The sequence below is a fragment of the Carettochelys insculpta genome, chromosome 14 (genome assembly GCF_033958435.1).
Source record: "Carettochelys insculpta isolate YL-2023 chromosome 14, ASM3395843v1, whole genome shotgun sequence".
Taxonomy (NCBI): Eukaryota; Metazoa; Chordata; order Testudines; family Carettochelyidae; genus Carettochelys; species Carettochelys insculpta.
The window spans coordinates 6,699,383-6,721,212 of NC_134150.1; the positions used below are offsets into that span (position 1 = coordinate 6,699,383).

Sequence of the window (21,830 nt, forward strand, 5' to 3'; positions counted from 1 at the left end):
AACTAGGGCCTTGAAGTAGTTTTATTATTCTGTTGCCAAATATGTTTAGGAAACTTTCTCATGAATCTAATCTCAAATTAAGAGCCAGATAACTTAATTACTTGAATATTTATTATTTTTAGCTTGTAAAGTATGTGCGTACGGTGGGGGGATGTGTTGTGAGGTGGAGGGTGTTGAAATTGTGCATGGCTTTTTGTAAAATTTGAGATTTCTTCTCTCTGTGTTCTTTTAGGTCTTGAAGTTTTAAAGCAGGAGACTGCTATAGTTGAAAATGTCCCCATTTTGGGACTGTACCAAATTCCTTCTGAAGGTGGAGGCAGACTAGTTCTGTATGGAGACTCTAACTGCCTAGATGACAGTCATCGGCAAAAAGGTACATAAACTGTGATCTGCAGAATGAATTTTTCATATACTGATGCCAGTGCTAGTTGGTTTGCAGCTTACATCAGCGGAATTTATACTTGCTATGAAAAATAATCTAAATGCTACTAACAGATGGGATAATATAATTTTTTCATTGCTGTATTGAATATGCTGTATCTAGAATATTTGTAAATCCAGTTATGGACAGGAAACAATGTAAAATGACCTCATTATATCTTGTAAAGCTGATCCTTATATTTACAAAGATGCCTGTATGTATTCTGAGCCTGTTTCAATTAGCACGTAGTATTATTTTGAGATACGAAGGTAGATTTCCAAGGTTAGTTGTTTAAAAAAAAACCTCTTTTTACTTGTAAATTGAGGGCAAATCTGATTTGGAGTCCTTGAGACGCAATTATGGAACTCCATGATTCTATTTTTAGGGTGTCATTTTCAAAGTATAAATGTAGTTTAATATATATTTTGCATTACTGTTTATTATCTGCAGATCTAGCAAAATAAAAGGACTTATTAACCATTATACTTTTCAAAGGGTATTGCAATGGGAAATTATACTATAACTGAGTTTCCCATCTGTGTTGTCCTATTTTACTCTATCACCAGGTCTCCACTAGGGGAAAAAAAAATCGATTTAAGGTACGCAACTCCAGCTACGAGAATTACATAGCTGAAGTTGATGTATCGTAAATCGATCTTTGCCGCCATCCCCACAGCAGGAGGTCGATCAGAGAAACTCTGCTATCGACTTCCCTTTCTTGCAACTGCGAGGCATACCAGGGGTCGACAGCAGCGCCCCGATCATTCGATATAGTGCATCTCCACTAGGCATGCCAGATTGAACTGTAGAAGATCGAATATCAGCGTTTTACTTTTCTGGTTAGTATAGACAAGCCTTATATTTCACACAGAAAAACAATGGTAACTGTCAGATCAAATATTGCTCCTTGAAGAACCTTTAATTATTTAAATTGATAGGTCACCGGTTCATAGAATCATAACTTTTAGAGTGGTAAAGGATCATTTGGATCACACAGTCAAATCTCTGCAAACCATGATTGTCCATTATTTAGTACTGTTTCTAGTCTAGGTTTTAAAATTCCAATGCTTTTTTTTTTCTACCATTTACCTTTTGAAACTAAGCTACAATCTGGTTAGTCTCCGTAGCAAGAGTTTTCTTGCCATTCAGCCTAACTTTTCCTTTTGTTAATTGTTTTCCTTTTAGTGCAAGTAATTCCTCTGTATATAACATTAAATAATTCATCTCCTGGTTTAATTTTCAAACCCAACAAACTTTTATAGATAATTATCACGCTTATGTTAAATCATCACTTAGCAAAGTTCTCTTTCCATCTTTCCTCATAAATCACTCTTCCAAATTTTTTGATATCTTTCTGTTAATTTGGTGCTCCGAATTGATCATTAGTACACAAGTATGGTACCAGAGCTTTACAATTTCACTGAAAGTCTTTACTGCAAGTACAGATATTTTTAGAAATTATCTTAATAGAAGAACGCAGTGCCATTTGAATGCTGATGCTGTTAAATTTGCTGTGACTCTGTGTAGCAAGCAAACTGGAAAGCTCTGAATAAGTCCATTAAATGGGCTTTTAAATTATGAATTAAGAACTGTACCTCCTGTTGAGACATTGACCTTAAGCTGTTAAATTCCTTGCATATGTGAATATAAATCCTTAAAATGTGGTTGACTGACCCCCTTTAAAAATCAAAGGTGAGGGTTTAAGTGACATCAGGATTATGAAGATTAATTCCCATTCCCACCAAACAGTTCTGCAAGCAAAGAAGTTCTGAGAATTTTTTTCTTGGCTCTGTGTTAAAAATGAATGAGAAAATTCACTTGTCCTAATTTTAGGAATTAAAATTTCAGGGAACTTCAGACCTATGATCTTAATTTTAGCTACAGCAAGCTCCACAGCAAGACCAGGAGAGATTTAGGGACATAGGAAACAAATGTTCCTGACCAGGACGAGAGTGTGCAGAGCACTCAGAAATTTGTTACTGCAGTGTTTCCCAATGTTTTCTATATCACGACCCCCTTTTCCATAGTGGAATCAGCCTGGGACGTTACTAGGTTGAGAACCTTCAGAATCATCTACCACCAAAAATACTTTGTCCATGTAAAATCAGCTACAACTGTGTCTCCACGGCCGCAACTGCACTACAGTGATCTTTCGAAAGATGATCTTCCGGAAGCTATTCTTTCGAAAGAGTGCACCCAAGCACAAAAAGCCGATCAAAACAGCAACCTGCTCTTTCGAAAGACAGCGTCCACACAGCTCCCACTCTGTCTAAAGAATAGACCAGGGATCGAAAAATTTGGCACCATGAGGGTGGCTCTTCTGAGCAAAGGGCCCCTGGAGCATCCACACATGTTTTTCTCCCCAAAAGAATCTTTCGGGAAAAAGTGCTCTTCCTCATTTGGTAGAGGACGAGGGCTGCCGGAAGAAGCACTGTGTTCTTTTGAAAGGAATTTGAAAAAGCACATTTTGTGTATGGATACTCTGCTTGTTCTTTTGGAAGAGGGCCTGATTTTCCAAAAGGACTTGCTAAAGTAGATATGGCTCAAAATGACCAACGTTTTAAGTTTGTTCTTCCTACATTTCCACATTAGTACAATTAATAATGTCTACATACATGCAGATGACTTGCTCTTTAGGGGAGCACTTCACTTGAGGTGTGCCCAAATTAAAGTTTCCATGCTGGATGCAGTTGCTAAGCAACGAGCGTTAAGGGTTAAACATTTTGCTTAGTTCAGAAGGGAAGTTAAAACAGAAGTTAGCCTTACAGAAACCCATTTCATATGTGAAAGCACAGATAGTATTTGTACTACTTGTAAAACAAAAACAAAGAGAAACTGATTAGATTTTACAGCTTTAGGTATCCTATTTAAAACTCAGTCAAAATTCATTAAAACAGTTTTTTATGTATTTGTTTATATCCACACAGATTGCTTTTGGCTACTAGATTCTCTTCTTCAGTACACTTCCTATGGTGTGATGCCACCAAGTCTCAGTCATTCTGAAAACAGACAACGACCTCCAACAGGAGCAGGATACTCTCTTCCGGAGAGGATGGAAGGTGTGTTTTCTACTTAGCAGAATCTGCTAGGATGTAGTGCCAGCTCAATCCTGATACAGCAGCACATAGTGGGGGCTCCCAGAATGTTCTTGTATTCCTAACACTGCATTGTTAGTGTCTTTACATATTTAAAGTCATTATTAAAAGTAGAAGGCAGTAATTTTAAACATTAGTTTTTATTCTATGTAGTATTGTTTGAAAACAGCTATTGCAGTAGTAACTGTTAGGTACATTCCGAACATATGTGTTCCTCTAAGATCAAATACCTATTGACAGATACATTACATGCATTATGGCTACGTCTCCACATGACCCTCTCTTTCAGAATGGGCATGTAAATGAAGCGGGTTGAAAATAGTAATGGGGCACAAATATGAATATTCATCACCTAGTTTGCATAATGGCAGCCACCTGGAGTGCTGCTTTTGAATTGTGGGTAGCCAAGTAGACGAAGTTCCTTTGAAAGGAAGCCCCAATTTTGAAGGCACCCTTCTTCCCAAAACAAATTGGGGAGAAGGGTGCTTTCGAAACTGGGGTTTCCTTTCGAAGGAATGCAGTCTACTTGGCTAGCTTGCAATTCGAAAGCAGCAATTTCGATGCTCTGGGGGAGGGGGCTGTCATTATGTAAACGAGGCACTGAATATTCATACAATCTCATTAGCATTTTCAATCCACTTCATTTACGTACCCCTTCTGAAGGGGAGGGGCATGTGTAGACGTAGCCTATATATTTAAAGTACTCATTTTATATAGTGTGCTGACTATCTATAAATTTAAAAATTGCCTATCAAATGATTGTACATTCACAGTTCTGTTTTATGAGGTACTATTTAACTTATAAGAATGAGGTTTACCTCTAAGACAGTTTATATAAGAAACTCTCTTTTAATCGTACTCCTATTGGTAATACACTTGTTCCTCCGTACTCCTGGTATCCCAGGTCCAGGAATACCTGTGGTACAGACCCTGGCAGAGGGAGAAGGCAGTGTGCCTGTATATTTTCACTGCCGCTTCCCCTGGCATCACAGCAATCCTCTGCTCCTCAGGCTCCCCCGCCCCCACACTGCTCCCAGTGGAGTGGAAGCAAGTGCCTGGGAGCAGCATGGGGCACATGGAGCCAGTCACATTCACACTGGAAGCAAGGTGACAGGTAAACGCCCCATGCCCTGACCCTGCAGCACCTTCCCTGGCCCATAAAAGTCTAATCCTGTATTCTCTGTTTCCCGGGGCTGCCAGATTAAGGGGGTTAAAGTGTGCAAATATTTTAAAATCTTGTAAAATTATTAGTAAGTCTTTGTAGTTTCTCAGGTGTAACTCTGTGTAATATGGAATTGCAGGTAACCATCTTCATCGGTATTCAAAAGTCCTAGAGGCTCACTTGGGAGATCCAAAACCCCGTTCTCTTCCAGCTTGTCCTCACTTGTCCTGGGCCAAACCACAGCCTTTGAATGAAACTGCACCAAGGTTATTAGATTTATTCTTTTTAAATGTTTTCATAAGAAAGTCTTAGTATTGAATTTGATCAAAAAGTCATTTAAATCACATGGCATTGTTTCTGCGTTTTAAGGGCATGAATGAGATGTGGGTGAATAATAAATAGGAAATAATGGTTAATGCAGTTCTGTTACACATTTTTGGTTGACTCATCATTCATGCTATACCTTATGAAACTGAGAATTTACCAACATTTCCACAAATGGAAGTTCTTCTTTGTGTGGTCCCAATGGGTACTCCATTCAGGTCTTGTGGCGCCCCTGTGCTGCTGATCAGAAGGTCTTCCCAGAATAGTAGCCCTCGCGCTGTGCATGTGCACTGAGCGTCTCGCGCTCCAGCCACTCTGTGGAGTGCATGTGTGGTGTGAACCCATTCCGTTCCTTTTCTGCCATCCCCTCCCTGAGACGGACCCCAGAGCGGCTCTGTGTTTTCTGACAGAAAAACAGAGCAATTAATTCTTCATTTTAGACTTTTACTTCAGAACTTTAATTTTACTATCATTTTATTGCTATTACTATGGGGAGCGGCAGCCTGTTTTTTTTCAACATGCCAGACTCTCCCAGCTTTAAAAAGTGCGACTTATGTAGAGCCTTTATGTCGGTTTTGGTTGAGCAATACCTCATGTGTAACGTGCTTAGAGGACGCTCAAGTTACCAGCAAGTGACCTCATTGCCTCAGTATGCTGGCAAGGGCCAGGAAGGACCATGGCTAGAAAGAATGTGGCTGAAGTCAACTCTCTGGAAAAGTCTCTTCTTCCACTAAGGGACAAACCAGCTGAGATGTGGGTGTCACAAAAGCCCTACGACAGGGTAGCTCCATCACCCTGCAAGGGCTCTCAAGTCACTAAGGTTTCTCTGACACGCTTTTCATCAGTGTTGCCTAGAGCTCTGCATTCCCTGATGCCATCAGTGTCTGGCACCGTGGAGGAAGGTGGGTCAGCCTCTAACAGGATGACTGAGGCAGAGACCAGAATAGCCACATCCGATGGCACTACTGAGGCACTGGCTTTGGAAAAGCTACATATACTTTCACCACCAGTTCCAACATGGTCCCCCTCTGTGCCAGAACAACAGGCACAGCACCACAAGAAAGCTTAGCGCAAAATGAGGCACCTACAAAAATCTATGCAGCCTGATATAGTGGCACCGACTTGCTCATCACTCTCTGAAGTGCAGGGGCTTAATAGTGTGCCACGTAGTGCCCCGCATTTGTTCGCGCCCTTATCGCCAAGATCTAATTATGGCAGTGGGCATAGAAGCAGGCTCTTGTCATGCTGCTCATTTCCTTCCCCATTACATGCTTCGTGGCACTGATACAGGGATCATTCCCTCCAGCAGCATCCCATGTGGGCCAGCCAACCATGGTTGTACCCTGCACAACACTTTCCACCACAGTGGCACTCTGGGACTCATGGCAGGGCTATCAACCACGCTCCTCTTGTAACTATCATTCCAGGTGCACTACACCTCAATGGCAGCACATCTCCAGGAGCTTACCCACCATCTTGGCGCACGCCTCACCTGCCTTCAGTAATCTCCTGAGTAGGTTCCTCAATTGGACTCAGAGTGCTCCTCACATGAGCCTAGATCCCCATGGGACAAAACACTATTCCAGATCTCACCTTCTCCACCCGTGAATGATCTGAAACAGTTTCAGGAACTATTTGAACAGGTAGCCCAGTCACAAGATATCACATTACAGGAGGTTCAAGACAAACAGTATAGATTACTCATGACACTACAACCCATAGCATCCTTGAAGATAGCAGTACCCATCAGCAAGGCTATCCTTGAACTTTCGGTTGCTCTCTGGCAAAACCCAGCCTCTGCCCTTCCCACGAATTGCAGAGCAGACAGAAAATATTTTGTCCCAGCAAAAGATATGGACTTTCTTTTTGCACTTCCACAGCCAAATTCACTGGTTGTGGATTCAGTAAATCACAGAACTAAGAAGCCACCATTTAAATCTACACTCGGTGACAAGGAGCATAAATGACTGGACACCTTTGGCCATAGCGTGTACTCTTCTGCTACACTCCTGTTCTACATACCGAACTACACAGACCTCCTGGCCAATTGTGACCATGCCAATTATGCCAAATTACAAGACCTGATACAGCATCTCCCTGATAACAGATGACCACTCCTGCAGTTTATCATCAAGGAGGAACTATCAATAGCCAAAACAGGTCTCCAGGTGCCTATGGATGTCACAGATATCGCCACTAGAGCCACAACCATAGTAATGCACAGGGCTGCTTGGCTACAGTCATCAGGGATCCCGAGGGAGCTACAAATGAAGGTGGAGGATCTCCCTTTCGACAGGAAAGAACTTTTTGCTAATAATACAGATGAGATCCTACATTCTGTAAAGGATTCTCAAATGACAAGCCATATGTTGGGAATGTATACTCCATCCAATAAGAAATGCAAATATACTTCATATCACGAGCACAGAGAATATAACTAGAATAATTACAGACAACATGAGAGGCCATACGATGAGAGGCCCAAGCAATGCTCTGACAGGAGAAGGACACAACAAAACCACTCCTCTGTGAGCCACTCCATCTCTTACAAGCAAATACATTTGAGGTGTTGGTTGGGGGTCTAAGCAACCAACCCCCCCAGTTTTAATGCATCCCAAGGGTACCTTTCAGCACAGCCTGAGACCTTTTTACCACCTGTGAAGCCAAATCACTATAGACAAATTGGTCCTAGAAATTATCAGATTGGGGTATGCTGTCCCCTTCATATCTATGCCCCCTTCCCATTCCCTTACCCTGTCCCTTTTCAGGGACCCCTCTCGTGAGCTTCTGTTACAAGCAGAAATGCAAAAATTGCTCACTCTAGGGGCAATAGAACCCATCCCCAAAGAATATTGGGGCTGGGGGGTCTACTCCACCTATTTCCTCAGTACCAAAAAAATAAGAAGATGGAGACTGATCGTAGATCTCAGAGAACTAAACAAATTCATTCGCAATGTGAAATGCAAAATGGTGACTTTGGCAACCATCATACCAGCTTTGGACGGGGGACTGGTTCTGAGACCTCAGCCTCCAACATGCATGTTTCCATGTAATTATCCACCCGTCCCACAGAAAATTTCTCAGATACATTGTGGGCCAAGATAATTACCAGTACAAAGTCCTCCCTTTTGGCCTCTCTGTGGCCCCTTGAGTATTTTCAAAGACACTTGCCATAGTCTCAGTGTTTCTCAGAAGACAAAATGTCATTATCTTCCCCTACCTCAACGATTGTCTGATCAAGGGCCCTACCTACCAATAAACTACTATTATGACAACTGCCACCGGAGAATGGTTTTCTCGACAAGGCCTTCTCATCAACATACAAAAGTCCATCATACAATCCACGCAAAAGATAGAATTCATTGGAGCAGTCCTAAACTTGATCACAGCAAGAGCCTACCTACCGCCACCCAGATTCCAGATGATCCACGATTTTGTTCACCTGGTCAGGCAGGCCCCTTTCTCTACTGCCAGGACATGTCCCTCGTTATTGGGGCACGTGGCTGCCACAATACTCATAGCCCTGTTTGCAAGACTACACACACACTGCCTACAACATTGGTTTGCATACGTTTACATACCAACGCAATACAGCCTGGAGAAGCACCTCGTGCTTCCGCCAAAATTGCTGCAGTCTCTCAAATGGTAGCCATCCCCATCCAATCTGCTCTTCAGTGTACCCATCCACCAACCAGAATCTTCAGTGACTATAACACCAGATGCATCACTCATGGGCTGGGGAGGCCCAGTGTGGTGCAGCATCTATACAGAGAACATGGGCCCACTATGGCTACGTCTACACGTGCAGCCAACATCGAAATAGTCTATTTCGATGAATAACGTCTACACGTCCTCCAGGGCCGGCAACGTCGATGTTCAACTTCGACGTTCCTCAGCCCAACATCGAAATAGGCGCAGCGAGGGAACGTCTACACGTCAAAGTAGCACACATCGAAATAGGGATGCCAGGCACAGCTGCAGACAGGGTCAACGGGCGGACTCAACAGCAAGCCACTCCCTTAAAGGGCCCCTCCCAGACACAGTTGCACTAAACAACACAAGATACACAGAGCTGACAACTGGTTGCAGACCCTGTGCCTGCAGCATAGATCCCCAGCTGCCGCAGAAGCAGCCAGAAGCCCTGGGCTAAGGGCTGCTGCCCACGGTGACCATAGAGCCCCGCAGGGGCTGGAGAGAGAGCATCTCTCAACCCCCCAGCTGATGGCCGCCATGGAGGACCCAGCAATTTCGACGTTGCGGGACGCGGATCGTCTACACGGTCCCTACTTCGACGTTGAACGTCGAAGTAGGGCGCTATTCCTATCTCCTCATGAGGTTAGCGACTTCGACGTCTCGCCGCCTAACGTCGAAGTTGGTGCCGCTACTTCGAAGTAGCGTGCACGTGTAGACGCAGCTTATGAGAGACATTTTCACATCAATATCCTAGAACTCAGGACCATTTGCAGAGCTTGTGCCCACTTCGTTCCCCTGATAAAAGGCAGAACTGTCCACGTCCTCACAGACAACACACCTTCTATGTTTTACATCAATCGGCAAGGGAGTGCCTGATCACACAATGTGCCAAAGCACTCAATTACTGGAACTGGTGCATCAGAAATCAGATAACCCTGACAGCAATGTACATACTGGGACAACAGAACATAAGAGTCGACAGACTGAGCAGAAACTTCACAGGTCAGCGCAAGCTGGAGATCAATACCAATATCTTCCTCTCAATCTTCTGCAAAATGCATTTCCCAACTATCAATCTCTTTGCAACATTTCACAACTGCAAATGCCACAAATTCCACTCCTGAGTGGGGCTAGGCAAGAGATCACAAGGGGATGCCTCCACCACTCTATGGACAGGACCCCTGCTCTTTGCATTTCCAGCTCTCCCAGAGTGCTCAACAAGATCCAATCCAGTCGGGCCACAGTAATCCTAATAGCCCTGGCCTGGCTGAGACAACCTTGGTTCCCCTGTCTGCATAATCTATCAATAGATCATCTGATCCGTCTTCCGATGATGCCTAATTTCTTGATGCAGCACCAGGGCAAAACAGGCCACTTCAGCATCAAAACCATGAAGCTCACAGCATGGTTTCTCCATGGTTCCAGAATGAGGAACTCACCTGCTCGGACAGGGTCAGACATGTTCTAAACAGCCATCGTCCTTCCACCAGAAGCACCTACCAAAACAAATGGACATGCTTTCAACAAGGATGCACCACATGCAGTTTACATGCAGGTACGTCCCCATACCTACCTTTCTTGACTACCTCATGGACCTCAGTCATACGGGCCTCTCTATCAGAGTACACCTGGCAACAATCGTGGCTGCATGGCTTGGGGAAGGGAGGGAGAAGGTTCTTTAGAGTGGTTGCCAGCTCCCCACTTGCGAGAACCAGGAAAACTGACCAGTTCTGACCACCAGGGCTGGTCAGTTTCCTGGCTTCTGCAAGCCCCGGGGAGCTGGGAGCCAGGTGGCAGCGTGTTCTTGGCTCTTCTTGACCTGCACAAAAAAATTGAGTTATGTTGGAGTTGCAGGAACTCAACCTCCATGTAACGCAAGGATTTACTGTAATAGCAGTGAAGATTGAACACATTTTTTCCGGGAAAATGTTTCCAAATCACTTTTCACTGTGTCACTATTTACTGAGAGATTAGAGGTGGACAAATTAATATATTCATTAATGGTCCACTGAGCCACTGTGCATAACTTTTAGAAGTCTACCCTACAAACTTTAATTAAATTGATACTTAACAGACTTCATTTCTACAGCTTTTGATTTGAATTTTGTATTCTTGTGAATTTGTGCATCCAATTTAGTGAGTTATTTGTTGGTTCATATTATCTTTTTATATGATTTTTATACAGTTTTTGTGTAGTATTGTACAGTTTGAACCTCCCTCGTCCGGCAGGCTCAGGACCTAAAAAGTGCTGTATGAGAGAATTTTCTGGACAACGAGAGGTCAATATTTTCTAGCACAGCACCAACACTTCTAGTCCTTATGGAGCTCTGAGAAGACATTTAGGGGTAAATTACAGCTAAATAACTGCACAGAACATCTGAGAGCCAGGACTGGTGTCTGTAAACAAACTTTGTGGGACCATTGGAATCTTGGCCAGACCCATGATAAGTGGTCATCTGACTAACTAAAATCATGCTGAAATACGGAGTTTGCCAGATGAGTGTTTCTCATTAGAGAGGTTGGGCCTGTATAATTAGATTTATAACATTTTTGTAGAATTCATTGGTCTTAATGGATCAATGTGTAAATGCTTTTTATATTTTAATTTTTTCCAGCAACCTTTGGAAACATCAAAAATTATTGTCAATTGACTTGGATAAAGTAGCTTTACCCAGCTTTCGGCAGAACCGACCCCAAGTAAGACCTTTATCCCCCGGAGAAAGTGGAGCATGGGACATTCCAGGAGGTAAGTAATAATCTGCCTGATGGCCAGAGAGAGACCCTACATGTTTTCTTGTAAATGTATAAAACACTGAGTTGTCAGTAAGTGTCACAGTTGTCTATATTCAAATTTAAAATTAACTTTTGTATGTTTGTGATTTGTTCAAGCAATACTGGCAGTTTGTAGTAACTTTGTTTCTTTCCTATTGTTTTGGAATACTCTTCATGAGTTGTATTACCTCAGTGGATGGTGAGAAACAATGACAAGTCTTGAAATGTAACAAGTTGATGCTATTTTTCAAGACTTAACTAATATTATAGTAGATCTTTGTTACCTACCATAAAATAAGGTGATCTGAATGCAACTGGATATGTTTGTCGTGCTCGTAAAGTTGTGTGCACTATAATGGGCTTTGTAATTATATACTTAACTATCATTCATTACATATACTATCTTACATAAGGTAATTAATATTAAGGCTTTTCATTAAAATGCAAGTACTAGGAAGAACTCTCCACCCATAGGGTTGGTATAGCAACAAACATTTGATAAAGTTTAAACACAAACAGAATCTGATACTGTAAACTTTGAGAACTTTCTGTAACATTATGCTTATTGTATTGTGTTAAACTGGCATTCACCCTGAAGAGGTACCTCTCAAAGCAACAGAGATGCTTTTTAAAGAAGTAAAAATGGATTATTTTCAGTCTTTTTCTACTGAAGTACCTGTTGTTCCAAAATAGAAATGAGACTTTGTAGGGCCTCAGTTATTTTGCATGGGTGTCAGCTGATGAGTTGGACCTCCCTGGTCTGGCACCCTGGGACCTGTCCAGGCCCGGAAGAGGGAGTTTCTAGGTCAGGGGAGGTCCGTTCTGTCATCCCTGCCGCCGGCCTGTGACCAACTCTTCTCCAAGCCATGGACCAGCTTCACTTCTGTCCTCCCAGCCAGACACCTAGCCAGTCCCCACTCTGTGCTGCCAGGGCTCTCTGATCCAGGAGCTCTCTGGCCCAGCAACATCTGTGGTCTGGTTCCATCTGTAGTTTTTGGGGAGCTTTTTAAATCATATTCTGGTGTCTGTTTTGCCCTCAGCATTTGTGGGTAGCAGCTCCCAGTAAGATACAAAGACCTGAGTGCATCCACTTGAAAACTGGTTCCAGGATAGTTTGAGAAAGAGATGGGGATGAGGAACTGAAGAGTCATTAGCAGTTTTCAGTTTGAATATAGACTCTTCTCCTTCCTCTGATTTGCCTCCACTGTGATGACTTGTGCCCTGCTGGAAGCCATTTCCATGTCGTTAGTGGCAGGTGGAGTACACAAAATGTTGTTTGTTTCAGGGTTCTAGAACTAAGGGTTTAAAACACATCCAGCCCAAATACGTCTCTGTTCATCTGTTCAGATCACCTTGAGCTGAGTGCAAGAGCAATGCTTTCGCTGCGTCAGAATTTGTAATGAATGTCTTGTTTTAATTTAAAATATAGATCTGATAGTAAATCATTGATACAGGATTTTTATCTAGGGTTTTGTTTTGTTTTTTTCATTTTTGTAAGAAGCAAGATCTTGCTGTCCCAGAAGAATCTAGATCGGGGTGGGCAATAATTTTTGATGGGGGGGCACTCCAAGAATTTGTAAAGTGATCAAAGCTGCTGTCTTCCATTATATTAATGGAGGAGGTGCAGGGTCTGGGATGGAGATTGGGTGCAGAAGGGAGCTTAGGGTAAGGGGCTGGAATGCAGGGGGAGAGGGTTTAGGGTCTGGGAGGGAGGTTGGATGAAGGAGGCAGTTGTGACCTGGGACAGGGGACTGGGATGCAGGGGTTTGGGCTGTGGCCTAGGCAGGAGGGGGTTATCACCTGGGCCAGGCGATTGGTTTTGCAGGGTCTGAGAGAATATATGGGTGCAGGAGGAGGAGCACAGGGTTTGGGTTATGTGGGGTATGGATGCAAGGGAATGGGCAAAAGATTTGGGTTATGTGAGATATGTGTGGAGGAAGGGGAGCAGAGGTTTTGGTTATGTGCGATAGCAGGTCAGGAGTGGGTTTGGGTTATGTGGAGTTGGGGGCACAGAGGGGCTGGGGTCCCAGAGGCAGGCCCTGGCTTGGGAGACTTACTTACCTGGGTGACTCATGGCCAGCAACTACGTAGTTTTCTTAGACAATCTGCCTGCCTGCCCAGCCCTGGCAGGGGCCTTGTGCCTTTTGGACTAGCTGTGAGCCAGAGGGGCAGTGGAGGGGTGCTTCGCCTGTTGCCTATGCTTCAAAACAGACAGTTTCCATTGGCCAGAAGAAAGCCAATGGGATTGTTCAAGGGGGTGGGGGCCGTGCACAAAGCCTCTACCCCCTCTCTGAACTTGCAACTGCTCAAAGACCAACAGGACTCCATAGCTGCTTTTCTGAGGAGTGTGCAGGGGTGGGGCAGGGCAGGCAGGCTGCCTGAGGCTCCCTGCTGCATCTGTAGGCCAGATCCAGCGGCTTGATGGGCTCCATCTGGCCTGTAGGATATAATTTCCCAGCCCTGATCTAGATAGAGATCACAGCTAAGACTTTATTTGTCAAAATAAACTCCAGATGAAATCTTTTGCATTCTTTTGCAGATTTATTGTATGGTAGTTTGTGTAGATAAAGAATGTAAATATGTTTTTTTTTAAATATTGAAATAAGTATACTTCTTAATAGTTCTCCTTCATCACCACTCCCTCTTACAGGTATAATGCCGGGTCGCTATAACCAGGATGTGGGACAAACAATTCCCGTCTTTGCTTTCCTTGGTGCCATGGTGGTTCTTGCGTTTTTTGTGGTGCAGATCAACAAAGCTAAGAGCAGGCCAAAGAGACGGAAACCAAGAGTCAAGCGACCACAATTTATGCAACAGGTTCATCCACCAAAGACACCTTCCGTTTGAGAGACCACACTTGCCAAAGATGACCATCTCTTATTGGCTGCTTTTCTGGACAGTGGGTTACTCCCAATGAAGATCCGTCATAAATGGTGATTGTAACCAGTGATTCACATGTGACATCATCTCATAATCTTTTGACTTCTGACAAAAGGAACTAATTTGATCATATCTACATAAAACAACAGTTTTCAGCAGCTAAACTCACCAAAGACTTGAACACTGTTTAAAAGGCCTGCTCAGTCTTTAGTGGAGGGGGAAAAACCCTACCCCCTTTTTATTTTCAGCTGACCAAACTAATATTTGTTTATTAAAGGCTTTTTTCTATATTTATTTTTGGGGAGAGGGAGAAAAGTCACTTTAAGGACCTCTACTGTTTCAAAGCAAAATCATTTTTTCAGATGGAATGCAGTTTTGTATTGTGACGAAGAATATAAATGTCATTGTACTCCTGTAACAATGTAAGAAAGACTGAACCTACAGGGAAACTGGTACAATCAACAAAACATATCTGTTAGTTTATTTTTATAAAGCCAACTACCATGATGTTTTGTAATTTTTGGTCATGATTTCACCATTGTTGGTGGAGACGATTTTCAATAAATATGGTATCTATATGAAGCTGAAAAAAAATGTATCCAGTAATTGTTCTTTCCCAGGCTAGGCTGGAGAGCCGGGTGCCAAAGTAGTGACTAGTTCTGATACCCTCCTCCATTTCACATATTAATGAGAAGTGTCACAAAATCTGGGTTGTTGCTTTTAAGTACTTGACGTGACAGTCTCTTCTCTTTATCTTCTGAAAGTTCAGTTTAATGTGCTATTCTGAGGGTTTGTCTCCCTGTAGAGTCAGTATTCAGGAAGGTAGGTGGGAGACTGCCCCACGTTAGCCTGCTGTGGACTTAGACCCAGGTCTGCAGTAGAAGGTAAAATCAATTTTAGACATGCAAATCCAACTACAAGAATTGCGTAGCTGGAGTCAATTCACCTAAAATCAATTTTTGCCACTGTTCACGCAGTGGGAGGTGGACAGGAGAGTTTCCTTACTCCTCGCGATTGCCAGGAGTACCGGGGTCAATGGTGGTGCACCTAATAGGGGTGCATTAACTTAAACTCCAGAAGATCAACCACCCGCATGCTGGTCTTCCCGTAAGTGTAGATATAGCCTAATTGTCTGCTTGGACCCTGCTAATGTGCATTAACAGTTCATTAATCATCTAGTTCTCTTTGAAATGGAACTAGACAAAAGTGCGTTAATGAGGTGTTTATGTGCATCAGCAGAGTGCATACAGGTAGCTAATGTGCACAAGCTAGTGTGGGGTATAGTCACATCTGACCTTGTGAAAACTGATTGTGCAAACCAAATGGTCATGTCAACAAGCCCTGAATCACAAAACCAAACTAATAGGCACGGACAGGATCTAACTGTATGGTGAGATGATATTTTTCACCAGTATGAGGGTACTAGCTAAATCTGATTTCCGCCCTGAGAGGAGTTGGTTGTGGAGCCTTCCACTGTCAGAAAAGTGCTGTAAGAAGACATGTTGAAGAGAGGATATATAAGATCATCCTCATCAGAGCTGTGGGGCAGAGTTTAATATGGTTTTACATATTAAAATGCAGATAATAAAATGAATGTCAGCCCACACAATATCAGCATCCACTGTCAAAGTCTAATGCAGCTGTTGACAGCTTTAGGATTCCTCACTAACACAGGATACCCAAATCTTCTTGGGAGAGGCTACATGCTTTCTTGAGCTCCCTGGTTTCACTGAAATCAGCTGTTATGCCTAGCTGTTTATGACTGATTTTAAAACTAAACATAGTTATTGTGAGGGATTGCTGGGCTGGATTGTACTGTTTAGCTAAATGTATTTGTCATATAGAGGTCTTAAACAATTGTATCTGAAGGGAATTAACAGCAACGGAGGGTCCTGTGGCACCTTCTAGACTAACAGAAAAGTTTTGAGCATGAGCTTACATGAGCACAGACTCACTTCATCAGATGCTGGTCTTGGAAATCTGCAGGGCCAGGTATAAATAAGCCAGAGCAAGGGTGGGCATAACAAGGCTAGCTCAGTCGGCAAGGCTGAGGCTTACTACCAGCAGTTGATCTGGAGGTGTGAACACCAAGGGAGGGGAAGCTGCTTTTGTATTTAGCCATTCACAGTCTTTGTTTAAGCTTGAGCTGAGTATCCAGACAAAAGAAAAAAAAAGGTGAGCAGTAAAATACACACCCTTGATTTCAGAAGAGCAGACTTTGACTCCTTGAGAGAGCCGATGGGCAGGATTGGGAAACAGATTGAAAGGAAAAGGAGTTTAGGAGAACTGACAGTATTTTAAAGACGTCTTATTGCAGGGACAGGAACAAACCATCCCAATGCACAGTAAGAAAAGCAAACATGGTAGGCAGCCAGTGAAAAGCAAACATGGTAGGCAGCCAGTGTCGCTTAACAGGGAAATCCTTGGCGAGCTCAAACTCAAAAGGAATGCATATAAGAAGGGGAAACTTGGATAGATGACTGAGGAGGAACGTAAATATTTTGCTGGAGAACGCTGGGGAGTAATCAGGGAAGTGAAAGTATAACTGCAAATGCAGCTAACAAGGAATGTGACGGGTAACAAGAAGGGGTCCTACAGGCATGTTAACAATAGGAGGGTGATGGGCAAGGCTGTGGGGTCATTACTGGATGAGGAAGGTAACTTAGTGACAGGTGATGCAGGAAAAGCTGAAGTACTCAATGTTTTTTTGCCTCAGCATTCACAGACAAGATCAGTTCCCAACCTACGGTACTAGACAATGCTGTATTGGAAGAGGTGGGCAACCCTTGGTGGGGAAAATAACAGGTTAAAAGCTACTTAGAAAATCTAGTGGTACACAAATCCCTGGGTCAGGATTTAATGCATCCAAGAGTACTGAGGGAATTGGCAGATGTCATTGCAGAGACTTTGGCCGTCATCTTTCAAAATTCATGGAGGTCAGGAGAGATCCCAAATGATTGGAAAAAGGCAAATGTAGTGCCCATCTTTAAAAAAAGAAAAGGATGACAATCCAGGGAACTATAGACAGGTCAGCATTACCTCAGTCCCTGGAAAATCATGGAGGAGATCCTCACGGAATCCAATTTGAACCACTTGGAAGAGAGGAAAGTGATCAAGAGTAATCAACATGGATTCACCAAGAGCAAGTCGTGCCTGACCAATCTGATTAGCTTCTGTGATGAGGTAGCTGGCTCTGTGGACATGGAGAAGTCAATGGATGTGATATACCTTAACTTTAGCAAAGCTTTTGATACAGCTTCCCACAACATCTTGCCCATAGGTTAGGACGTATGGATTGGATACATGGACTGTAAGACAGACAGAAAGCTGACTCGATGGATGGGCCCAGCGGGTAGTGGTCAATGGCTCAATGTCTGGTTGGTGGTCAGTTTCAAGTGGTGTGCCCCAAGGATTGGTTCTAGGGCCAGTACTGTTCAACATCTTTATTAATGACCTGGATGAGGGGAAGGATTGCACCCTCAGCAAATTTTCAGATGACCTTGAACTAAGGGGACAGGTAGATACATTAGAGGGTCGGGGTAGGGTCCAGAGTGACCTAGCCAAATTGGAGTATTGGGCCAAAAGAAATTTGATGAGGTTCAACAAGGAGAAGTGCAGAGTTCTGCACTTCGGATGGAAGAATCCCAAGCATTGTTACAGGCTGGGGACTGACTGGATAAGTAGCAGTGCAGCAGAAAAGGACCTGGGGTTTACAGTGGAGGAGAGGCTAGGTATGAGTCAACAGTGTGCCCTTGTAGCCAAGAAGGCTAATGGCATATTTGGGTGTATTAGGAGAAGCATTTACAGCAGATCTAGAGAAGTTCTTATTCTCCTCTAGTTGGCAGTGGTGAGGCTACATCTGGAGTAATGCATCCAGTTCTGGGCTCTCCAGTATAGAAAGGAGGTGGACACACATTGGAGCGGGTTCAGCGGAGAGCAACAAAAATAATTAAGGGGCTGGAGCATGTGACCTACAAGGAGAGAGTGATATATTTGGGCTTACTTAGTTTGCAGAAGAGAAGACTGAGAGGCAATTTGATAGCAGCCTTCAACTTTCTGAAAGGGGGCTCTGAAGAGGTTAGAGAGAGGCTGTTCTCAGTAGTGAAGGATGGCAAAATGAGCAATGGTCTCAAGTTATAGAGGGATTGGGAGAGGTTGGATATTAGGAAAAATTATTTCACCAGGAGGGTGGCGAAGCACTCGAATGCGTTGCCAAGACTGGTGGTACAATCTCCTTCCCTAGAGGTTTTTAAGTCCTAGCTTGACATAGTCCTGGCTGGGATAATTTAGTTGGTGTTGATCCTGCTTTAGGCAAGGGGCTGGACTCAATGACCTCCTGAGGTCCCTCCCAGCCCTAGAACTCTTATGATTCTATGATCCCAGAGTGTAAAGCACTCACCCCTACCGGAAAACAAATAACTAGCCCATGTGATTTTGCCCATTTTTTGGGCTGTTTTCCTAAAACCTTCCCCAGCTCACACTGATATATGGCACTTGCGTGGATCATCTATAGTGTATAGTCTCTGCACAGTGTGGTATGGTCCCTTACTGAAGTGTTTGTTTCGACAAAGGCAGCGGGAGGATGTTAGATGAGGCAGAGGATGCTTCAGGTGATGATATTGAAGAACAGGAGACCAGGAATGCAGAGTTGTTGGCTGCCCTGTTTGCACTGCACTCATTGTAGCACTGGTTTTGGAGATGTGAAACCGGCACACGCTGGTTGGACCCCATCGTTTTGGAGGTCTGGAATGATTAGCATTAGCTGCAGAACTTTGGCACATGCAAGGCCACTTTCCTGGAACTTTGTGGTTTTCTGTCCCTCATCCTGAAGTGCTGAAATACCAAAATGAGACCTGCTTTGACAGTTCAAAAGTGAGTGGCAATTGCTCTGTGGAAGTTTGCAGTGCCTGACAGCTACTGGTCAGTAGGAAATCAATTCAGGGTGGGCTAGTCTACAGTGGGGGCTGCAGTTATCCAGGTAGCCAAGGCAATCAATGCCTGGCTGGTGCGGAAGGCCATGACTCTGGGAAATGTACAGCACCTAGTGGACGGTTTTGCTGCCTTGGGGTTTCCTAACTGATGTGGGGCAACAGATGGAACACACATCCCCATCATGGCCCCAGACCACCTCGCCTCAGAATAATTCTCTGCGGTGTTGCAGGCTTCGGTGGATCACAGAGGTCATTTCACCAACATCTACGTGGGGGGCTGGGAAAGGTGAACAACATGTGCATCTCTAAAAGTTCAGTTCTGTCTAGAAAGCTCCAGGATGGGACTTTTCTTCCTAGCTCAGAAAATCAAGATTTGCAACATGGAGATGCCCATAGTGATACCGGGCAACCCTGCTTACCCTCTGCCTCTTTGGCTCATGAAGCCATACACTGGCACCCTGAACTGCAGCAGGAGCACTTCAGCTACAGGCTGAGCAATTGCAGAATGGTGGTGGAATGTGCCTTTGGCTGTTTAAAAGCCAGATCCTTTTGACCCATTTGGACCTTTCCCAGACCAACGTCCCCATAGTGGTTGCAGAGTGCTGTATTCCTCATAATATTTACGAATGGAAGGGGAAGAACTTCACACCAGCCTGGGTTGCAGAGGCAAATGCCATGAGTGGGGCATATGAACAGATGGACACAAGGGCATTCAGCAGTACACATGCAGAAGCAACAGCAGTCGGAGAGGCTTTGAAAAATACCTTTATGAATGAACAGCCAGCCATCTGAATGTGCTGCATTTAACTATTGTGATACCACCCCAACCCCCACAATGATGTGTGCTGACCTTTATAAAAGCATCTCCCTCCAACTGTAGCCTGCCCCATATCAACCAGTACATAACACTGTGGTTTTCACAAAAAGAATATTTTTATTCAGGGGGGAAGGGGTTAAGGGGTAGAAAAAAGAAAAGATGTCATGTGGTGGGAACAGCCTTTTGCAGTGGGGAGAGGTCATGGGGGTGAAATGGGAGACTGTCCTTGCCCTCCTCCCTCCCATGTTTGAGGCCTCCGATGGGTGGGCAGGGTTGAGCTATACTGAGAGGAGACCAGGCAGCAGGGTGCGGAGTCCGCATAATGAGTCCAGCTCTGGGTGTCCCTCTGCAGCTCCAGTATGGAATACAGGATCTCAGTCTGCTCCCTGACAGCTGCCGGGTGCTCTGCCAAGTCCTCTTTCCTGGACTGGAGCATGTTTTGGCGACACTGCAGGATGCTCTGGTACCACAGATATGTCCACTTTTGGTTAACATAAGAACATAAGAATGGCCAAACTGGGTCAGACCAAAGGTCCATCCAGCCCAGTATCCCATCTGCCGACGGTGGCCAATGCCAGGTGTCCCAGAGAAGGAGAACAGAAGACAATGATCAAGTGATTTATCTCCTGCCATCCATCTCCTGCCCTTGTACTGAAGGCTAGGGCACCATACTTTACCCCTGGCTAATAGCCATTTATGGACCTAACCTGCAAAAATTTATCAAGCTCTTTTTTAAACCCTAATAGAGTCCTGGCCTTCACAGCCTCCTCCGGCAAGGAGTTCCACAGGTTGACTGTGCTCTGTGTGAAGAAAAATTTCCTTTTATTAGTTTGGAACCTACTACCCATCAATTTCATTTGGTGTCCCCTAGTTCTCGTATTATGGGAAAAGGTAAATAATTTTTCTATATTCACTTTCTCCACACCATTCATGATTTTATATACCTCTATCATATCGCCCCTCAATCGCCTCTTTTCCAGACTGAAAAGTCCCAGTCTCTCTAGCCTCTCCCCATATGGGACCCGTTCCAAACCCCTAATCATTTTAGTCACCCTTTTCTGAACCTTTTCTAATGCCAATATATCTTTTTTGAGGTGAGGAGACCACATCTGCACATAGTACTCGAGATGTGGATGTACCATAGTTTTATATAGGGGAAGTATGATATCTTTTGTCTTATTATATATCCCTTTTTTAATAATTCCAAACATCCTATTTGCCTTACTAACTGCCGCTGCACACTGCGTGGATGTTTTCAGAGAACTATCCACTATAACTCCAAGATCCCTTTCCTGATCTGTCGTAGCTAAATTTGACCCCATCGTGTTGTACGTGTAATTCGGGTTATTTTTTCCAATGTGCATTACCTTACACTTACCCACATTAAATTTCATTGGCCATTTTGCTGCCCAATCACTCAGTTTGCTGAGATCTTTTTGTAGTTCTTCACAATCCCTTTTGGTTTTGACTGTCCTGAACAACTTGGTGTCATCTGCAAACTTTGCCACCTCACTGCTTACCTCATTTTCTAGATCATTGATGAACAAGTTGAACAGGATTGGTCCCAGGACTGACCCCTGGGGAACACCACTAGTTACCCCCCTCCATTGTGAAAATTTACCATTTATTCCAACCCTTTGTTTTCTGTCTTTTAACCAATTCCCGATCCATGAAAGGATCTTTCCTCCTATCCCATGACCGCCTAATTTACATAAAAGCCTTTGGTGTGGGACCA

At 43.9% G+C, this 21,830-nt stretch overlaps 1 protein-coding gene across 2 annotated transcripts in view; it reads left to right on the forward strand.

Annotated features, from left to right (window-relative positions):
* MBTPS1 (membrane bound transcription factor peptidase, site 1) overlaps nucleotides 1-14,935 on the forward strand; it is a 71,865-nt gene extending 56,930 nt beyond the window's left edge. For both annotated transcript variants that reach the window (XM_075008331.1, XM_075008332.1), the window contains exons 19-23: nucleotides 233-373; nucleotides 3,349-3,480; nucleotides 4,818-4,944; nucleotides 11,311-11,441; nucleotides 14,118-14,935. In XM_075008331.1, coding sequence (XP_074864432.1) covers nucleotides 233-373; nucleotides 3,349-3,480; nucleotides 4,818-4,944; nucleotides 11,311-11,441; nucleotides 14,118-14,314 — 728 coding nt within the window. In that variant the 3' untranslated portion in view covers nucleotides 14,315-14,935. The remainder of the gene's footprint in view (nucleotides 1-232; nucleotides 374-3,348; nucleotides 3,481-4,817; nucleotides 4,945-11,310; nucleotides 11,442-14,117) is intronic.
* The last annotated feature ends 6,895 nt before the right edge of the window (nucleotides 14,936-21,830 follow it).